Genomic DNA, 18,698 nt, shown 5'->3' with positions numbered 1-18,698 from the left:
GACTGAGCCATTCTTACGTGTTACGTCTGGGTCAAAGTGCCAGGATGGATGTCATATTCAAACATGATTGGTTCTGCCCTGTGCTAAAGGCATGCAAAGGCCTGGGCTGTATTGGTGGTTTGTACCTAAATGGTCTCTTTCTTTACTTCCTCCCACAAAAGGAGCTGAACTGGCAGATGAAGGTGGAACCCCAGTACCCTAGACCTCCTGGTCTCTTCGGAAATGAAGGTCATTGCTATATTCCTTGTCTTCATCTTCTGCTGTAAGTAGAAGCCCTCTGAGCCAGTGCCGGGAGGCCATCCTTCTGACGATGTCATGGGGGTAGCATTGAGCGAAGGAAGGGTACAAGGTACTAAGGAGAGAACCAGCCTCCCCCCAAAGTTCTCCCACCTCTGGTTCTGCTGTCTGGTGGGCCTGGTCACAGTGTTGGGTCCTCACAGAACATCTCAGAATCCAGGGACATTGACCACATAGTGGAAAAACGATGTTTGGCTGTGGTGTGAGCACTCCCGGTCTTGGGAGGTTTTCTTCCTTCCCAGTCTGGTTGCCTTTAGTTGAAGCTATGTGTAGTGTTGTACAAAACGGTAGGCATGATCCCAGCCAGCTGGAGTAATTCTTCCGGGAAAGGCATCCCAATGATGGCTAGTGAAATACTTGGTCAAACCAAGTCACTGCTACCAAGCTTCTGATTGCTTACCTCTCTGAAGGACTTCCTGAGAACCATCTGAGGTCTGTTAAAACAAAACAAAAAGTTAGCTGTTTGTCCCAAACCAGCTTCCTGCTGTTTCCAGCCCTTTCACAGTAACTCTGGGGTTCGGTGAGTCAGACATATCAAAGTTAGGTCTCTCCCTCTTTCCCCAAGTTGCTAGTGAGCTTTGCAGTTTTCAAAATTATGCCAATGTGTAATCTCGGCACTTGGGAAGTGGAGGCAGGAGGATTGAGAAATCAGGTCAAGACGTCCAGCTCGGCACTGAGGCGGGAGGGAGTTGAGAAACATCCCCCATCCCTCGCGCTGTTTTCCTTCTTTGAGTTTATGCGTTTGCTGTATTTTTATCACAAACCAAATGTATGTTTATAATTTTAAAAAATCAAATGCAGGGCTGGGGACATAGCTCAGCGGGAAGAGTACTTGCTTACCATATACAAAAACCTGGATTCAATCCCCAACACTGAATAAGGCCAGGAGGGACAGCCCAAGCCTATAATCAGCTGTTGGAAGTTCGAGGTCATCCTTGACTACACGTGAGTTTGAGGCCAGCTTGGGCCAGAGAAGATTATGTTTAGCCACAAAGCAAAGTCATAAAATACAGAGTAGCCAAGGTACAGCCTTCTCGGGGGCCAGCACTTTCCTACACCTAGATACAACTGCTCTGGAATCTGTGGAGGACAAGCCTACACACACACACACACACACACACACACACAGAGAGAGAGAGAGAGAGAGAGAGAGAGAGAGAGAGAGACTCAAAATCTAGGAACAAAATACTACAGGTTTCTTCACCGTTCTGTGGCTGTAAAGAGACACCATAACCAAGGCAGCTCTTATAAAGGGAAGCATTCAATCGGGGGCTGGTTTACAGTTTCAGAGGCTTAGACCATTCTCATCAGGGCAGGGAGCTTGGCAGCAGGCAGGCAAGTGTGGTGCTGGGGAAACAGTCGAGAGCTACAGCCTGATCTGTAGGCAGAGAAAGAGTGACTAGGCCTGGCTTGGGCTTTTGAAACCTCAAAGTTCACCCCCAGTGGCACACTCCCTCCAACAAGGCCACACCTCCTAATCCTTCCCTAAGAGTTCCACTCCCCGGTGACCAAACCTTCAAATATGTGAGCCTTGGAGCCGCCCTTATTCAAGCCACCACCACCATGTGCTTATTCAAAAGGTATATGGAAGTATGCCAAATGAATATGGCCTCGTTCTTACCTGTCTGCCTCAGTCTCACTGCCTGGAGTTCACCTATTAAAAGTGATTCATTGCTAAGACGAGTACTTTGATGACCATCCTCCTAGGGGTGGACATGTGGTTCTTTGATGGCATCCTTCTGGGGGTGGACGTGTGCTACTTTGATGGCATCCTCCTGGGGGTGGACATGTGGTACTTTGATGGCATCCTCCTGGGGGTGGACGTGTAGTACTTTGATGGCATCCTCCTGGGGGTGGACGTGTGGTACTTTCCAGTACTCTGATGTTACAGACCACACTGCCAGCAAGCATCCTTGTATAAGCATCTCTCTGTGTGTCTGTAAGCACTTTGTAGAAGTACAAAGCCTATTAATGCATGGCTGTGATTCCAGCACATTGAAGACAGAGAGGGAAGGATCTCTCTAGGTTCAAGGCCAGCCTTGTCTCTTTAGGACCTTCCAGTCCAGCCAGGGTTATGTAGTAAGAGAAGACCCTGTCTATTAAAAATAATAATAATTGATGAGTCTGTGTGTGTGCGCGCCATTTAACAGACTGGATGAAGGGTGTTTTTCTGATCTCTTACCCCTGAATGTTGCTTCTCCTGAGAGACTATTAATGCCTAATGCTTCCTAGAGGAGGGACTGCCTGGAACCTTGGCTTTGAGCTTTCCCAGTTAGTGCTGATCAGACCTGGATGGTGGTAGAGGGACGGCTGGGGAACCTGGCCTCATCCAGGTTAGCAAGAAACTTGCTGGGTGATGGAGTAACACTGATCCTGCTTTCTTTCCTGTGAAGGAAGCTGGCACCTTGTATGAGGGCCCTGGACTGCCCACCTCACTGCAGGCACTCCAGCAAAGCCTGTGGGCCCTCCAGCAAGGCCTGTGGGCCCTCAGGCTCTTCATTTCTTGTTTTCTCCTTGGCAGGGATGACCTCCACTCTCAGCAGCTTCTGGCAGTTCCAGAGGATGGTCAGACACATCACAGGGCGCAGCGCCTTCTTCTCCTATTATGGATACGGCTGCTACTGTGGGCTAGGGGGCAGAGGGATCCCCGTGGATGCTACAGACAGGTGATGCACAAGCCCTTGGCGAGTCCCATACTGCATTTGTGCTGACGTCTAGGCTTACAGTGAGGAGAGAGGGCTTAGAAATCCTGACAAAACAATTCCAAATCAGCGTGAGATTGAAAGGGGCTTGTAGGGTGAATCTTGGAGAAGCCGGAACTGAGCCGCCTTTCCCTGGTTTGCCTGTGAAGCTGCTAAGGGTCCTGTATGCCTAAGGTCCTGGATATGGCTTATGTGCTGAGCATCTTGAGACAGGGGCTTAGCTCCTAACTCGTGTTGCATCTAACTTACTACATAGAACAGGTTGAGCTTGAACTCTGGATCATCCTGCCTCAGCCTCCTAAGTGTTCCGATTCTAGTAATGTACCACCATGTGCAGATCAAACCCAGAACTCTATCCCTGCAGGACAGCCATACCACTGAGACACTCCAGGCCCATCCTGGTGTTCTCAATCAAGGGCCCTAACGTTACACCCTCGGTCCAGCCCGAGATCTGGAAGCCCTTTCCCATTAGCCTGGCGAAGGTGTTCTCCATTCGCATGCTCCCATTTCTTAGGGTTATGGGCTCAGCAAGATTGCCCTGCCAGCTTCCAGACCTAATTCCATATTTTAGGAGAGAAGCCAAGTGGCCCAGTTCAGGAAAGTTATCCATCTGGAGGCAGTCACACGGTACCAAGTTGGTTTCCAGGACAGTTCGAAGGATTTGAGGGTGGGTGGTGTTAGCTTCTTTAAAATAAATGGACATTACTGTAATCTGGAGATGGTACAGTGGAAAGACTGGATAGCTTGTGTCTTTTCCCATTTGAAAAAAATAAGAAAGGAAATGTACCTGGGCATGTCCTTAGAGCAGGGCCTAATATACGGAACTTGAGCCCCAGGCTTGGCTGTGGAGACATGGAAGGCCACTGCCACTTGTGAGATCCACCGTATGTGCCCAACACTGAACAGGTGATCTACACATGGGCCTCAGCCCTCAGCCCTCACCCCTCACCATGAATACAAGAGGCAGCATCCCCGCTGTAACCCACCTGATGGCTGAGGACAGAGAATCCCAGACTAAGTTCTCAGCCACCACCCGCAGGTGAAGCAGTAGAGCCTGGTCTGGAACACAGATCACCCATTTCTAAATCCACCCCCTGTCATTGTCCACCTGTACCTTGCCTATTAGAGTCCAAAGATAGATTCAAAGCTGCACACCATGAGCTGAGAGTCACAAAGGGCCAAGAGCCCAGGTACACATGAGAACGTCCAGAAAAGGACAGGTGTATCAGTAACACCGCCCCCCCAGCTCCAGAGTCGGCAGGTCCAGGGAAGGCGAGGGAAGCTGGAGGTCTCTTCCAGCTCTCGCCCAGTGTCCTCCCGCTGACTCCCCAGGGACACCCCCACACCCGTACAGCCCCCCACCTTCTTCTCCCCACCAACCAGGTGCTGCTGGGCTCACGACTGCTGCTACCACAAGCTGAAGGAGCATGGCTGCCAGCCCATCTTGAATGGCTACCAGTTCAGCATTGTCAATGGGACTGTGGCTTGTAAGTAGCCTTCTCTGGAGGGAGGCGATGGGACCTGAGCTGGTCCTTAGCAGGCACCTCCTCCTTAGCCCACTGCTCATTTTAGGGGATGAGACATTCCCATGCGCTTTGAGACAAGAAACAGGGCCGAGTCCGAGAGTCAGAGCTTGGTTTTGCCTGGTCTCTTCTGCCCGCCCCTGAACCGCAGCTCCCCTAGGAACCCAGAGCCCGCCCTACTCTGTGGACCACTAAAGAGTTGTTGACTGTGGAATCCATTGACTTTGCACTTTCCCGAGGTAGCTCTGGCTGTTGAGAACATTCCTTTATTCTTTTTTTCTTTTCCATTTTTCAGGCATGTGTGGTTTGCGTGTGTGTTATGTTTTTGTACGTAGGTAGGTACACTTGTAGGTGGGCACACACAGGCGGAGGCTTGAAGTTGATGTTAGGGATTGTCCTCTGTCACTCTCTATCTTGTCACTGAGGCAGTGTCTCGGTCAGACCCGCAGCTGGCTGATGTAGCTAACGTACTGTGGGGATCCCGTCTCTGCCTCCAAGGCCTAGGATCGTAGGCAGGCCACCAGACCCACCCAGCAATTGGTTTCTGGGTATCTGAACTCTGACCTCCCAAGTGCTTTACCTACTGAATTATTACTCCAGCCCTGATAGCCTCTAGTTCTTTTTTTCTCATGTTAGCAAGGCGTTTGGCTGTCTGTCAGCTGAGCAAATATTCACCAAGGGCAACTGTCTGTTGTGCGCTATGACCAATGTGGATAGGGGCAGAGAAGTAACCGGGGGGGGGGGGGGGGGGACACTGCACGGGCGGGGCCTGGGTGGAGAAGCACACAGAATGGTCTCTCGAAAGGAGTACGTCCTGGAGCTGAGGGTGTGGGCATGTGAAGGGCAAGTCCAGCTTGAAGACTTGAAGGTGGTGGGCACAAGCCTTTGTCCAGCCTTGTAATTCCAGCCCAGTAGGTGGTTTCCTGCTCCTCACGTGCTCAACTCCTGCCAGGCCCTAGGGCATAGCAAGCCACTTCCTCCCGGGTACATGCACAGCTGTGTTTCTCGGCATCCTTCTGCCTCCCTCAAGGTCAGAGAACTGCCAGCTGTCCCCGACTCATCTCTGGGGACAGAGGACTTAGGACTCCACACTGGGAATCCTGGTACCCAGCACCCCACACAGGACTGGAGGCCAGCACTCAGAAAGCCCCTGGGTCAGCACTGTTTCCTCCCTGCCCCCCCCCACTGTGAGACTGGAAGTGTGGTGGGCTGGGGGCTCAGACCCCCACAATAGAAGATTGCTTTCAGTTCAGTCTGCCTAATATACAGCCCTGCACATTGACAGGGAGACCTAGTTCCTAAAGAGAACCTTTGCCACCGAGGCCTAGGCCAACCCTCTGACCTTCCTCCATTCGCTGGCTGCGCAGGAGGATGAAGATAGGCCTGGAAATGGTCCCTCCCAGCCCCAAACTCCAGGATAAGGGAAGCTTAGAGGAAGGTACCCTGAGGCAGGCTGAGGCCACAGATGATGACGCCTCCTGAGCAGCACTTGTTAGCTGGTGGCAGAAGACAGAGGCAGGACCCAGGAGCTTGTGTCCATGTCTGAGCTTCCCCACAAACAGCCCACGAGTCTGGAGAATGAGACTTCCACAGCTACTGGGGCATCATTGTCACCCTCCGGGGGGAAACCTAGAACTCTGTGGCCCAGGTTCCAGTGCAGTGCCTGCTGCTGCTGTGACCCACACACGCACCCTTTGTTGGCTGGGCAGCTGCTACTGTGACCCAAAGCCAGACACAGAGGGAGGCAGGCCCAGCCCCTGTTTGCCTAAGATCGGTAGCTTAGGAGAACTCCAGAGCAGAAAATGCCTCGGAGACCATCCCAGCTGACCTCTCGGTGATGCTCTGGGAAGGCTGAGGCCCACAGAGGAGAGGGGTTTGATCCAGGTGAGTGACAGCCACCACCGAGACTCCCATGCTGAGTCTTTCCAGGAAGTCCACTTTGGAACTTCCTGCCTGGCTTGAGCTGTCTAGGCCTCCGGCCTCTCACCCCTGAAGTGAGAGCAGGAGCTACCCCAGTGTGCAGCCGACAGTAGCGGCTTTGCGCACCTCGGCTTGGCTTGCCAGGATAGACCTCGGAGGGAGGCACTTTTCTCCCTATTATTGCATGGGATGTTGAGGCTCAGGGAGGTCAAGTGGCGTGTCCGAGGTCACACAGCCAGGGAAAGGATGGAGATTTGGGCCCAGGTGCTCTGTCTCCTGACTACCCATCCTGGTGGGAAGGCTTGATTATGTGTTTATTCTCCAAATGCAAGTCTCACGACCGCTAACAACTGATGAGCTGCCCCGTCCTGAGTGTAGGGGCACAGTGAATGGACCTTGGTCTAACCGAATACCCCAGACCTCTTTGTTTGTCCTGCCAAGGGGCTTCGTCTTTCCCATCCAGACTCATTGTTGCTGCCAAGCCTCAGTTTCCTCACCTGTGGAAAGGGTGAGATCATCCACCCTGCCCAAGGTTGCTGGTTGATGGACAGGAGTCACCCTTCTTGTGATCCCTTGGAGGGGCTGGCCCACTGCAGGTGTTCAGTTAGCGCCTGCCATTCGGATGTGGAAATTTCTGGTTTGTCCCAGCCTTGCTTTTGATTTTGTTGGGGGAACACCGGGACTGTTTTTGTAATTTTGTAATCTTATGTGGGTAAACATTTTGGCTGCATGTCTGTGTACCATGTGTGTGCAGTGCCAGCAGAAGCCAGAACGGGGTGTTGGATGCCCTGAAACTGGAGTTACAGACAGTTGTTGGCTCCCGTGTGAGTGCTGGGAATTGAACCCAGGTCCTCTGGAGAGCAGCAGGTACTCATAACCACCAAGCCATCTCTCCAGCCCACCGTCCCCTCCTTGTCTTAATTATAGTTCCATTGAAGTCTGTCCTGTCCTGCCCCCTCTAGGGCTAAAATCGTTCCCGTGACCCTTATGGAATTAAGCCTCTCCCATGCCCAGGCCACACTACAGCTGAAAGAGCGGCACTGCAAGGGTTAATAATGCTTCCAGCAGCTCTGAGATCCCTCCCCCAAGCCTGGTCCCAGGTTACCTAGCAACCAATGTGGGGAGGGCTTTGGGGGAGGGTGTGGTAAGTTAGTGGGGGGTGGGGCAAGGGATGGTGTCAGCCTGAAATGCCACCCAGATACCAGTGCACAACAAAGTCTTTGAAGGAGCTCAAGGGCCAGTTTTCTTGAAGGGGACAGCTGCCCTAGCGTGGCTGACCAGGTGGCCGCTCCTCCTCTGAGGAGGTTTATATAAGCACTTGGCATTCACAAGGGACTTGCAGATCAGTGCAGTGACACCCCCTCCACCCACACAGGCATGCGCATGTGTAGGGTGATGCCTGGCTGTGGGGGATAGAGACTGGTTCTAGCCACCGGAACCACTGTCACCTGCTGTCCCCGGTGCCTGCAGGCCCCTGGAGACGGAGAGGCAGAAGTAACTTCTGGGAGTTTTAGTTTCAAAGACCTTTCTCATTACTCTGTATGCGTTCCTCGGACCAGCTTCTACGGCCTGGTCCACACCCCTTTCCTCTCCCAGCGTTCATCGTGCCCTGACTTTTCCTGTACCTTCTTTGTCTACTTGTCTTGTGCGGTGGCCCCCACCTCCCTGCTAGGGTGTAAGTTCCCTGAGAGCTGTGAGAGTCCACTACTTTACTGTGACCTTGACAGATACCTGAGGTCACCAGCTTAAAGGAAGAAAGGTTTCTGGGAGTTCGGCCATTATTGGCTCCAAACCTCTGAGCAGAAGTGGTGGCAGAGTGGTGTGTGGCAGGGTGTGTGGTGTGTGGTGTGTGGCAGTGTGGTGTGTGGTGTGTGGCAGGGTATGTGGTGTGTGGCAGGGTGTGTGGTGTGTGGTGTGTGGCAGGGTGTGTGGTGTGTGGCAGGGTGTATGGTGTGTGGTGTGTGGCAGGGTGTGTGGTGTGTGGCAGGGTGTGTGGTGTGTGGCAGGGTGTGGTGTGTGGTGTGTGGTGTGTGGCAGGGTGTGTGGTGTGTGGTGTGTGGCAGGGTGTGTGGTGTGTGGTGTGTGGCAGGGTGTGTGGTGTGTGGTGTGTGGTGTGTGGCAGGGTGTGTGGTGTGTGGTGTGTGGCAGGGTGTGTGGTGTGTGGTGTGTGGCAGGGTGTGTGGTGTGTGGCAGGGTGTGTGGTGTGTGGCAGGGTGTGTGGTGTGTGGCAGGGTGTGTGGTGTGTGGTGTGTGGCAGGGTGTGTGGTGTGTGGCAGGGTGTGTGGTGTGTGGTGTGTGGTGTGTGGCAGGGTGTGTGGTGTGTGGTGTGTGGCAGGGTGTGTGGTATGTGGTGTGTGGCAGGGTGTGTGGTGTGTGGTGTGTGGCAGGGTGTGTGGTGTGTGGCAGGGTGTGTGGTGTGTGGTGTGTGGTGTTTGGCAGGGTGTGTGGTGTGTGCTGTGTGGTGTGTGGTGTGTGGCAGGGTGTGTGGTGTGTGGTGTGTGGCAGGGTGTGTGGTGTGTGGCAGGGTGTGTGGTGTGTGGTGTGTGGCAGGGTGTGTGGTGTGTGGCAGGGTGTGTGGTGTGTGGTGTGTGGTGTGTGGCAGGGTGTGTGGTGTGTGGCAGGGTGTGTGGTGTGTGGTGTGTGGCAGGGTGTGTGGTGTGTGGTGTGTGGCAGGGTGTGTGGTGTGTGGTGTGTGGCAGGGTGTGTGGTGTGTGGTGTGTGGCAGGGTGTGTGGTGTGTGCTGTGTGGCAGGGTGTGTGGTGTGTGCTGTGTGGCAGGGTGTGTGGTGTGTGGTGTGTGGCAGGGTGTGTGGTGTGTGGTGTGTGGTGTGTGGCAGGGTGTGTGGTGTGTGGTGTGTGGCAGGGTGTGTGGTGTGTGGTGTGTGGCACCATGTGGTGTGTGGCAGAGGAGGGTCTAAACCTCATGACAGACAGGCAACAAGAGACATACAGATATAATACACAGCCCCCAAAGACTTGCTAACGGCGACCTCTTTTCTTCAACTAGAACACTGCCCTCGCCCAGCTAAAGCTTCCATCACTTTCCAAAATGACACTTGCAGCCAAGGACTGGAACCTACATCACACAGGCCTATGGGGACATTTCCTCCTCAGTCCATAACACTGTACCTTTGCCCCCAAAGCCTCAAGGCCTTCTTATGTTTCAAGATGCATTTAGTTCATCCCCAAGATTCCTCAAGCTCATTTTCTGTATTTGGTTTTTCCATTGGTATGACCTGAGAGAGCATTTAAAAGCCAGCAAGGGTTGATTTTTGACTTACGGTTTCACAGATCTGAGTCCATTGGCCTTGGCTTTGTTGTTTGTGGGCCAGTGAAGTGGGTCACTATGTGGTGAGGACGTGTGGTAGAGACTCCTCCTCTTAGGGCAGATGGGACCCCATGAAAAAAGACCAGGACCAAAGCCAGCCTTCAGAATCATCCTGCAGTGACCTACCTCCTCCAGCAAGGCCCCACAAATTCCCACTGTTCCCCCAAATAGTGCCACCTTCTGGGGACCAAGTGGATAATGCATGAGTCTGCAGGGGGATAGCTCATATTCAAACATAACAAGGGATAAGCCCTTCCCGTTATGGGGGAACTCATTCTTGGGGTCCATTTGAAATAGTACCATTGGTACTGGGCAGTCTGGAGGTGTGCTTGCTCGTGTCTCTACCCTTTCTAGACAAAGGCAAGTCATGTGTTAGGAGTTTAATACGTGTTTGTTTAAGGAGTGGCTGAGTGAAAAGTCTCATTAAACAGACAATTCAGGCATATTTATCTCTTTTAAAAGTCAAAGAGACAGGCTTTGGGGGGCAAGCATCATGCCTAAGGTCGTAAAGTATATGAGTTACAGACTTGGGTCTAGAACTTGGCTTCCAGGGTCCCAGGATGGACACCTTTCTGTGGGTCAGGCCACATAAGTGCAGTTGCTAAAGGCTCCAGCAAATGGCAATGGAAATTTGACTGACACTAGGGCTGGAGATCAACCATGAGCAAGACCCAGGCTGTGACTTGAAGGAGCTTATATTCCAGTAAGGGGGAAGCCCATAATAGTGACAGATAGAGCCACAAATGGGGACAGATGTAGTCAGGTGGGGATAAGTCTTTTGCTCAAACAGTTGAGGCTAGAGGGATGCTGGTGTCCACGGAGGGAAAAGTAACTAATTTAGGCAATTGTGGAAGGACAGCCTTGCAGAGGAGGGGCAATGTGGCAGGAGCTTGGAGCTGGGGAAGGAGTGGACATTGTGTGTGGATGTCCGCCCAAGCGGTGCAGGAGGCTCACCTGCGTTAGTGGCACACGACCTACTGGAGCATGGTCAGAGGGACAGGGATGTACTCCTGCTACAGATGGAGGAGGAAGGAGGATGGCTCTTTAGAACACTGGTTCTGGAGCGCCTGGGGACATGACCATCATTGGAGCCAGGATGGCGACAGAAGGGGTGATGAGAAGTGTCAGGGGCTGAGTCTGCTTTGGACATTCAGGTGCCAGAACCTACAGGTGGATTAGATGTGGGATTGAAGGAGAGGGAGGCCTCAGCTGCCATAGATCTTGGCATCAAACCCTAAGCTTGTGAAAATGGAAGTAGAGGGGACCACAAAGACCCAGCAGCAGGTTGGTATGAGTTGCACAGAGCGTAAGCTGTGCTGTGGTTCAAATGTATCTCCAGTGTCTTTCCAGGGTTTGTGTATGGGAAGGTGTTAGTAAGTGGGGGACCAGGACTGGGGAGATGGCTCAACTGATAAATTCCCCACCGTACAGAGCTGAGTTCCGATCTCCAGCCCCCAGATGGAATCTGGGCCATGGCAGCACACGTCTGTAACCCCAGTGCTGGGCACAAGTGGGAGGAGACTCAGTGCTTAGTCATCCCGGCTGATTGGGCTGCTCCAGGTTCAGTGTGCAATCCAGTCTCAAAAATAAGGTGGTGGGCCGGGGAGACTACTCGATAGTTAAAAGATCCCATCATGCAAGTGTGAGGGCCCAAGCTCGCATCCTAAGAACTCGCATAAATGCTAGGTGGGCATGGCAGCTTTCCTGTGACTCTCAAGCTTGGAAGGCACAGATGGGGGGGGGGCGCATCCACAGGGCCAGCTAATGAAACCAATCTATGTTGGTGTCTTAGGATTTTGTTGCTGTGTAGACACACCATGACCATAGCAGCTCTTATAAAAACATTTCATGTGGGTGGCTTACATTTTCAGAGGTTTAGTCCATTATCACCCTACTACAACATGGTAGTGTACCGGCAGACATGGTGCTGGAGAAGTAGCCAAGTGTCCTACATTTTGGCTTGCAGTAACAGGATGTGGTCTCACTTACTGGGCATGGTTTGAGCATATATGAGACCTCAAAGCCCACCCCACAATGACACACTTCCTCCAACAAGACCACACCTACTCCAACAATGCTGCACCTCCTAATAGTGCCACTTCGTTTGGGAGCCATTTTCTTTCAAACTTCCAGTGGGTGAAAGACCATGACTCCATGAATAAGGCGGGAAATGACTAAGGAAGACCGTCAGTCTTGGGCCTCTACATGCGCATACAGGCATGTGCACCCGTAGATGTTCATATGTTTACATATACATGAACACGTATGTGTGTGAACACCACATACACAGCAATAAATTAAAAAAAAATATGGTGGAGAGGAATCAAGGAAGATGCCCAGCATTGGTCTTGGGCCTCCACATGCATGCACACATACATACCACGTGTGCACATACCACCCACAAACACATATATACACCATATATGCAAACACACAAGACTTGGTGGAACCTTTAAGAAGTGGGGCCTGGAGATCGTTCGAATGCTGCAGGTACCCCCCTCGGAAGAGATTAATGTAGTTTTCCTGGGACACTGGTTAGTTCCCACTAGAGAAACTTGTTCTATAACGGCAAGCAAGGCTCGCCCTTCCCCAATCTCTCTGACTTCCTGTTGTCCCATGTGACCCCCTCCCTCTTGTGTGGACACTCATCGTGATGTTATATGTCACGCCGTGATGTGCCTAAGGGAGTCCTGTCAGAGCCAGCACCGTGCTGTCTGGACTTGGAGCTCCCCAAATCATGAGTGAAATAAGCCATTTTATTTGCAAATACCCAACTCCATGTTTTCAACAGAAATAGATTAATGTAAGACATGTAACAGCAAACAGCTACTTGTGCTGCAGCCTGGAGCTCAAGGGGGAGGTCTGGGTTGGAGCTGGGAATCCAGGAGGACATCAAGTCCTGAGACTGAGCAAGAACTCTCTGAAGATAATCCGCAATGAAGCCAGAGCCCAGACAGAGGCCCTGTGAGGCCTTGGGTTAGCCACAAGGCAGGAGTCTATGCCTGTCACCTTGTCTCATTTGTGAAGATGGCGTTCTCAGGATGAGAAAGAACTTTCTGAAGCTGTCATTTCCTTGCCTTGTGCCTCGGTTTATCTTTTGGCATACTGGAAGATGTAAGATCTGGAGTCCAATGTTTTGACATGGTGGCTTGCAAAGATGACATTTTTTTTTTTTTTGGCTTAGGGTTGTATTTTCTTCCAGGTCATGGCAAACCCGATCTTACCATAACTGAGGGATGCTGCCAAAACGATCATCCTTGGTAGAAAATCGCTGTCCACGACCAGGCCTGGAGATCTAGGGACTAGGAGAGCTGTGAGGGGAGGATTTACACTTTAGGGGAGGATTTAATCACACGGCAGGAAGGACTCAGAGACCCGGGAGTGTAGCTCACTTGGTAGAATGTTTGCCTAGCATGAAGCCCTGGGTTCCATCCCATCGCTCATAAACCAGTACGGTGGCCCACGCCTGTGATCTCAGCACTTGGAAAGTGGACACAGGAGGATTAGGAGTTCAGTGTCATCTTTGAGTGACTTCAGGGGAGATTTCAGACCAGCCTTGGCTGCATGAGTCTGCGTCTCAAGAAGGAAAACATGAATGTGGTTGGGGAAATGGCTCAGTGGCTAAGAACACTTGCTGCTGTGGTAGAGAACCTGAGATTGGTTCCCCCACAACCACATGGCAGCTCTAACCATCATCAACTCCAGGAGATCCGATGTCCTCTTCTGCCTGCTGTGGGTACATACATACGTGGTGCACATACATATATGCAGACAAAGTCAGTCATACACATAGTCCGAGAAGAAGGAAGAGTCTAGAAAATTAAGTAGTGTGGAGAAAGAGGAGCAAGACTTAAACAGGAGAAGGGAGGAGGAGGAGGAGAAGGACAAGTGGAGGAGGACAGAGGGGACAACAGGTTCATATTTCCTAGGTGGCAGCACCAGGTCCACAGAGGAGAGCAGTCCACTAGAGCAGGGCCAGCGTTCAGGTAGCCCACGTCCTCTGTGGCCTTGGCGGCAGCTGCTGTATAAGAACTTGCTATAGACTGGGGGGGTGGGGGCGGAGGGGAGGTGCTTGCAAGGGGCTGAGATGGGGAAGAGCCCTGAGGGGGCTGGGACTTGATGGATCAGGGCAAACCTTCACAGATGGAGAGGGGGGATGTGAGAGGGCCAATGGGTGCAGGCGTGAGGAAGAGTGGGAGTGGCATGAATGTCCTTGGCACCTTCCTGAGGGTGTGTGGTGAAGGGCAGCTGAGGCGTGGGGTGGCAGTGTCTGCCCTGAGAAATCAAGACTCCAGACAGGCATACGTGGACAGCTCCAGTGGGAATGTGGGCTTCGGAGAGGGAAGGCAGGAGAGAGACAGCCTGCACTGGTCCAGCAGACAGGTGCCCCTGCCAGAGCAGTAGACATGGCACTTACTCCATCTGGGACCAGCATCTTAGCACGGGGCCTTACTACGCTGCCCATCTTTGACCACAGTCAGCACCATTCTATCCAGGAAGACATCCAGATTAACCAGCTGCAGTATACAAGCCCCACGGTCTAGCAGCCCCCTTTCTTCTCAGAGAGAGCAGATCTGGGTGGAGTCCTATAGAAAGGAGAAGTATGCCTTCCGTGACCCCGTATGCGCTCATGCGTGCATATGTGTGTGCACACACAAAGCATTAGGACTGTGACAACGCAGCAAAAGCCCCCAATCTACTTGCCCTTCCGCTCGAGGGTAAACACCACATCCCAAAGTCCTTGGGGCTTCATTTGCTTTGGCAGCAGTACCCTAAGGAGCTCCCACGGGCTGGCCTCTGCTCTGCAAGGGGGAGGCTGTGATACACAAGGGAGTCCCAGCCTCCTGGGACCTCCCTCTGCAGGGCAGAGGAGGGCATAGCAAGCCACTCTGCAAATGAGACTAGCAAGGGGGACCTAGGAGGGAGTGACTTGGGAGCTTTAGACCAAGTGGCTTGGGTGAGCCTGTCTGAAGAACCTGGACTCCATCAAGACCCAGATGGCCTGTGGAGCTCATCACTGGAAGAGACCAGGGGAAGAGCATGTGCCAAGGTCCTGGGACAAGGCCGAGAGGTCCCTGTGCCTGGAGTAGACTGTGGATGAGGAAGGGGAGGCTGGGGCAGTCAGGCTGTGGCAGGTGGGCTGGGGACTGCCACAAAGGGATGGTCACCTCATCCACAAAGACCGGGGAAGCGCAGTGTAGCTTTAAAAGAGAGTGAGTGTGATCCAGGTGATACCTAGAGGCTACCTGTGTGTAATCCAGGTGAAACTGAGACTACCTGCTTGTTTGCTGCCATTAAGGAGGAAGAACTGGTGGTGACAGAGTGTGGAGAGGGACAAGAATGTGGGTAGTGGCCGGGATGGTGAACAGAAGAGGGCAGAACATGAAGGGGTTTAAATATGGAGAAATCCATGGGACTTACCAGCAGATGGGAAACAGGAAGTGAAAGGAGGGGAGGGCTCCCAGAGAGCTGCTGATGCTGTCATCCCTAAGGGTGGAGAGGTGACAGGCCAGTGGCCATGGCACATATATATGTGCAGGGTGGCTTTAAACATCTGCAGTTGGAGATGTTCCAGACAGCGCTGTGGATATCAGATGGGTGTCTGGAATAGGAGGTGGACCCTGGGGGTTGGGTGCTGAGTCCTGCCTGTTGCCTGGCCCGTGTGCTGCCTGGGGGCTGCAACTGACCACTGCCACCCCAACATGCAGCCCTCCTGACATGCAGCCTGTCCTCTCTACTCATTTGCCTCCTTCCAGGCATCTGCTCGTTGTGGTGTGGAAGGGTGTGGAAGTGTGATTGGTGAAGGGCTGTGAACAGAGCACAAGCATCCCCACTTCCTGCCCTCTGCCCTTGACCTCTGTCGCTCTCTCTATACCCTCAGCCCTTCCCCTGCTTTAGAACCCAGCTTCGGAGCGGGCAGCAAGCCCCCGTTGACTCTGAGTGTTTCTGCAGGTGGATGCCTCCCGGGTGGCAGCTGCCTCTGCAGGCAAAAGGCCTGTGAGTGTGACAAGCTGTCTGCATACTGCTTCAAGGAAAACCTGGACACCTACGAGAAAGCCTTCAGGCAGGTCTTCCCCAGCAAGTCCCAGTGTGGCCGACACAAACTCCGGTGCTAGGAAGGCCACCGTCCCTGACACACAGCACCTACTCTAGTCATGGTCCTCTGGCAAACTGTCTCCGGCCACCTCTGATAGCTCCCAGGCTCCTGGAGCTCCTCATCGCTGTCCAGGGAGTGTCTTCTCACTCAGCGCTGGGGTCTGGAAGTGAGACATGGAGGAACCCCTGCTCTGGAAACAGACCCTGGGTGCCTGGCAATTAACTGACATCTTCCAACCGAAGTAAGTGCTAGGAATCAAAAAAACAAGAGAGCGGGGATGGGAGGCACCCTCTAATTCCAGCATTTGGGAGGTGGAGGCAGGAGAGGCAGGAATTCACTACATGGTAAGTTCAAGGCTAACCTGGGCTACCTGAGACCTAAAACCCTTTTCCCAGGAAGGGGGAAAACTGCCAAGATCTAACCTAAACTACTATACTCCCCACCCAAGTCAGGACGCATGTCTGACCAGGGAACCGAGTTCTCCACCCAGATCTGACTGGGGACAAAGCGGGTAGCCTAGAAAATACAGCCCCAGAGCCTCACCGGAGGCTGCTCCTTGTTTGTTTTGCTCCAGGTCTGCCTTCTGTAAACCCGCTGGCAGGAAGAAGGCTGGTCTGGTGTCTCAGAAAGCCGGGTGCCATTGCAATGATAATGTTCACCATTGCCACAAGGATGTCATGGCAAAGATGACATGAAGAAATGCAGAGATGCATGGGATAAAACCGGACTCTCTGAACATGGCGAGCAATGAGGGCTGATGAGAAGCCAAGGACAATGGCACGGGGTTTTGATCCTACTTCATGTTCTGGCTTTGTGGGAGCCTAGCCAGTTTGGATGCTCACTTTCCTAGACATGGACGGAGGTGGGAGGACCTTGGACTTTCCACAGGGCAAGGAACCCTGACTGCTCTTTGGACTGGAGAGAGAGGAGGAGAGGAGTGGTGGGAGGGGAAGAAGGGTGGGAGGAGGGGGAGGGAAATGGGAGGCTGGGAGGAGGCTGAAACATTTTTTTCCTTTTCTCAATAAAAAAAAAAAAGAAATGGAGAGATGATGGGCAGTTGATCTAAGGCACCCTAAATCCCCACCCCCATTTAGAAGCCTCTGGTCCTGTAAGACTTAAATCTAGTGACCAGTAAACAGGGAAGGTCTAATTGAGGTGGAGTCAGTTCTTGTGGCCAGCCTGACATAGTGGATCTTAGGCACAGCTATGACCATGCTTGTCTCCCTGTTTGGTGGCACTTGCCTTTCGTGCCCTAGCATTCAGCACATCTGTCAAGGGCAAAGTGTCCTTTCCGGCCCCTGGATCTGGGACCCTGCTTGGTCCTGTAACCAAAGCGGAGGTCTTAAGTGCAGGCTTCGTCCTCTGAGGTCCAGAGCAGGTCTACTGTGAAGACTCCTGCATCTGCCTGGAGGAAGCCTGGGCTCGACCTCCTGGGTGACAAGAGCTTGCTGGGTCAGCATCAGCAACAGCAGATCTGGGCTCAGCAGAGACTTCGCAAGCACTGGGGATCCCAGCCATGTCCAGGCTGGTCTGTAGCACCTGGAACCATGAGCCTTGTACAGGAAGCTGTGTCATCATGGTACGCCGGCTGTCATGGTGCTTCGATGTGGCTGGTTACCTAGCTCTGCCTAGCCGATGGTGCTGGTCTTTATTCACCAGTACTGCCAGGTTCTCAGCACTTGGTGGTCGCTTGTCCTCATCCTCTCCCCAATGAGTGTGAGGGGAGATGACAGGGTTTGCGTACTGATAGAGAGCACACAGGTGAAGAGAAGAGAGTGCACAGACACTTGGCTTAGTAGGTCACCCAGCATTTGTATATTGAGCCCATACTGTGTTGTCACCACAGGCAGTGATGAGCAGCAGGGATTTAAAGAAACACACAGAGACTCAAATCTAAGCATTTTGAATTCCAGGGTTATAGTGGGGTGTAGCCGCTTCTACCAATGCCAGAGGTTAAAACCTGGATTGAGAAAGCAGAGCACATGAAAACAGATGGGTCAGTAGAGGGCCAGGGCCCCTGAGGTCTTTCTGGTTCAACCCGCATAGTCGTCTTTCTTCCCCCAATCTGCCCATGTATAGAAAGTAGACATGTTGGGAGGGGCAGGGAGCGGGAACCTTTGGCCTAGGAACATCGGGGATGGGCTCGGGCATGGTACCTGTGTGGCTAGGCTAAGCCAATGGCACGTCGCCTTCTAGAAGGTCCTGTCTTATCAGAGACTAGTTCTAACCTGGGATAATGTACAGGTGATGTGTGAGTCCCAGGCAGTGTTGTGCCCAGAATCAAAGCGGGGGCTGTAAAAGGATATCACTGGTGCTTGCAGGAAACATCGCTCTCTTGGGAGGGCAGCCATTCGTTTGCATTGGGGACTGACTTTATGCCAGGCCTGTGATGAGGGTGGAGGAGTAGGAATTCTACTCCAAGGACCTGTCAGACTGGGGAGGGAGGGCACAAGGACCCAATGGCCTGGGAGGTGCTGAGATGGGTGTGTGCTTGGGGAGCAGTGGCCACTGTCTGGGAAGAAGGCTCCTTCGAGGAACGCAGGGGCAGGTGTGTGTATGGGGGGTGACATCTTATCCGAGACCCTAAAGAAGAGAAAGAGCTGAGAGGACCAAGTGTGGTGTGGGGGGAGCAGGGGGTCCACCCCTCTCCCCAAGGTAGACAGATTGAAGATAATGTTGGCATCAGATTCTTCTCAAATCCCACATCCAACCTTCAAGCTGCTGGCATGGCCCTGTCAGCCCACCTCCATCCTGTATCTATAAAATACTTCGATACAATACAAGAGGAAGAATCTAGACTCAGCCTCCTGCTTTGTGGGGTCATGTTTGCAA

The 18,698-nt window shown here is 52.7% G+C and overlaps 1 protein-coding gene across 3 annotated transcripts in view; it reads left to right on the top strand.

The window, feature by feature from the left end:
• Pla2g2c (phospholipase A2 group IIC) overlaps positions 1-16,637 on the top strand; it is a 28,109-nt gene extending 11,472 nt beyond the window's left edge. For all 3 annotated transcript variants that reach the window (XM_041652744.1, XM_041652742.1, XM_041652743.1), the window contains 5 exons: positions 162-262; positions 2,819-2,963; positions 4,383-4,486; positions 15,722-16,107; positions 16,441-16,637. In XM_041652744.1, the coding sequence (XP_041508678.1) occupies positions 223-262; positions 2,819-2,963; positions 4,383-4,486; positions 15,722-15,885 (453 nt within the window). In that variant the 5' untranslated portion in view covers positions 162-222 and the 3' untranslated portion in view covers positions 15,886-16,107; positions 16,441-16,637. The remainder of the gene's footprint in view (positions 1-161; positions 263-2,818; positions 2,964-4,382; positions 4,487-15,721; positions 16,108-16,440) is intronic.
• Positions 16,638-18,698: the final 2,061 nt, after the last annotated feature.

The sequence above is a fragment of the Microtus oregoni genome, unplaced genomic scaffold, assembly GCF_018167655.1.
Source record: "Microtus oregoni isolate MIOR12 unplaced genomic scaffold, Mior012 000005F_ref0000423, whole genome shotgun sequence".
NCBI lineage: Eukaryota > Metazoa > Chordata > Mammalia > Rodentia > Cricetidae > Microtus > Microtus oregoni.
This window is presented reverse-complemented; position numbering and strand designations above follow the sequence as displayed.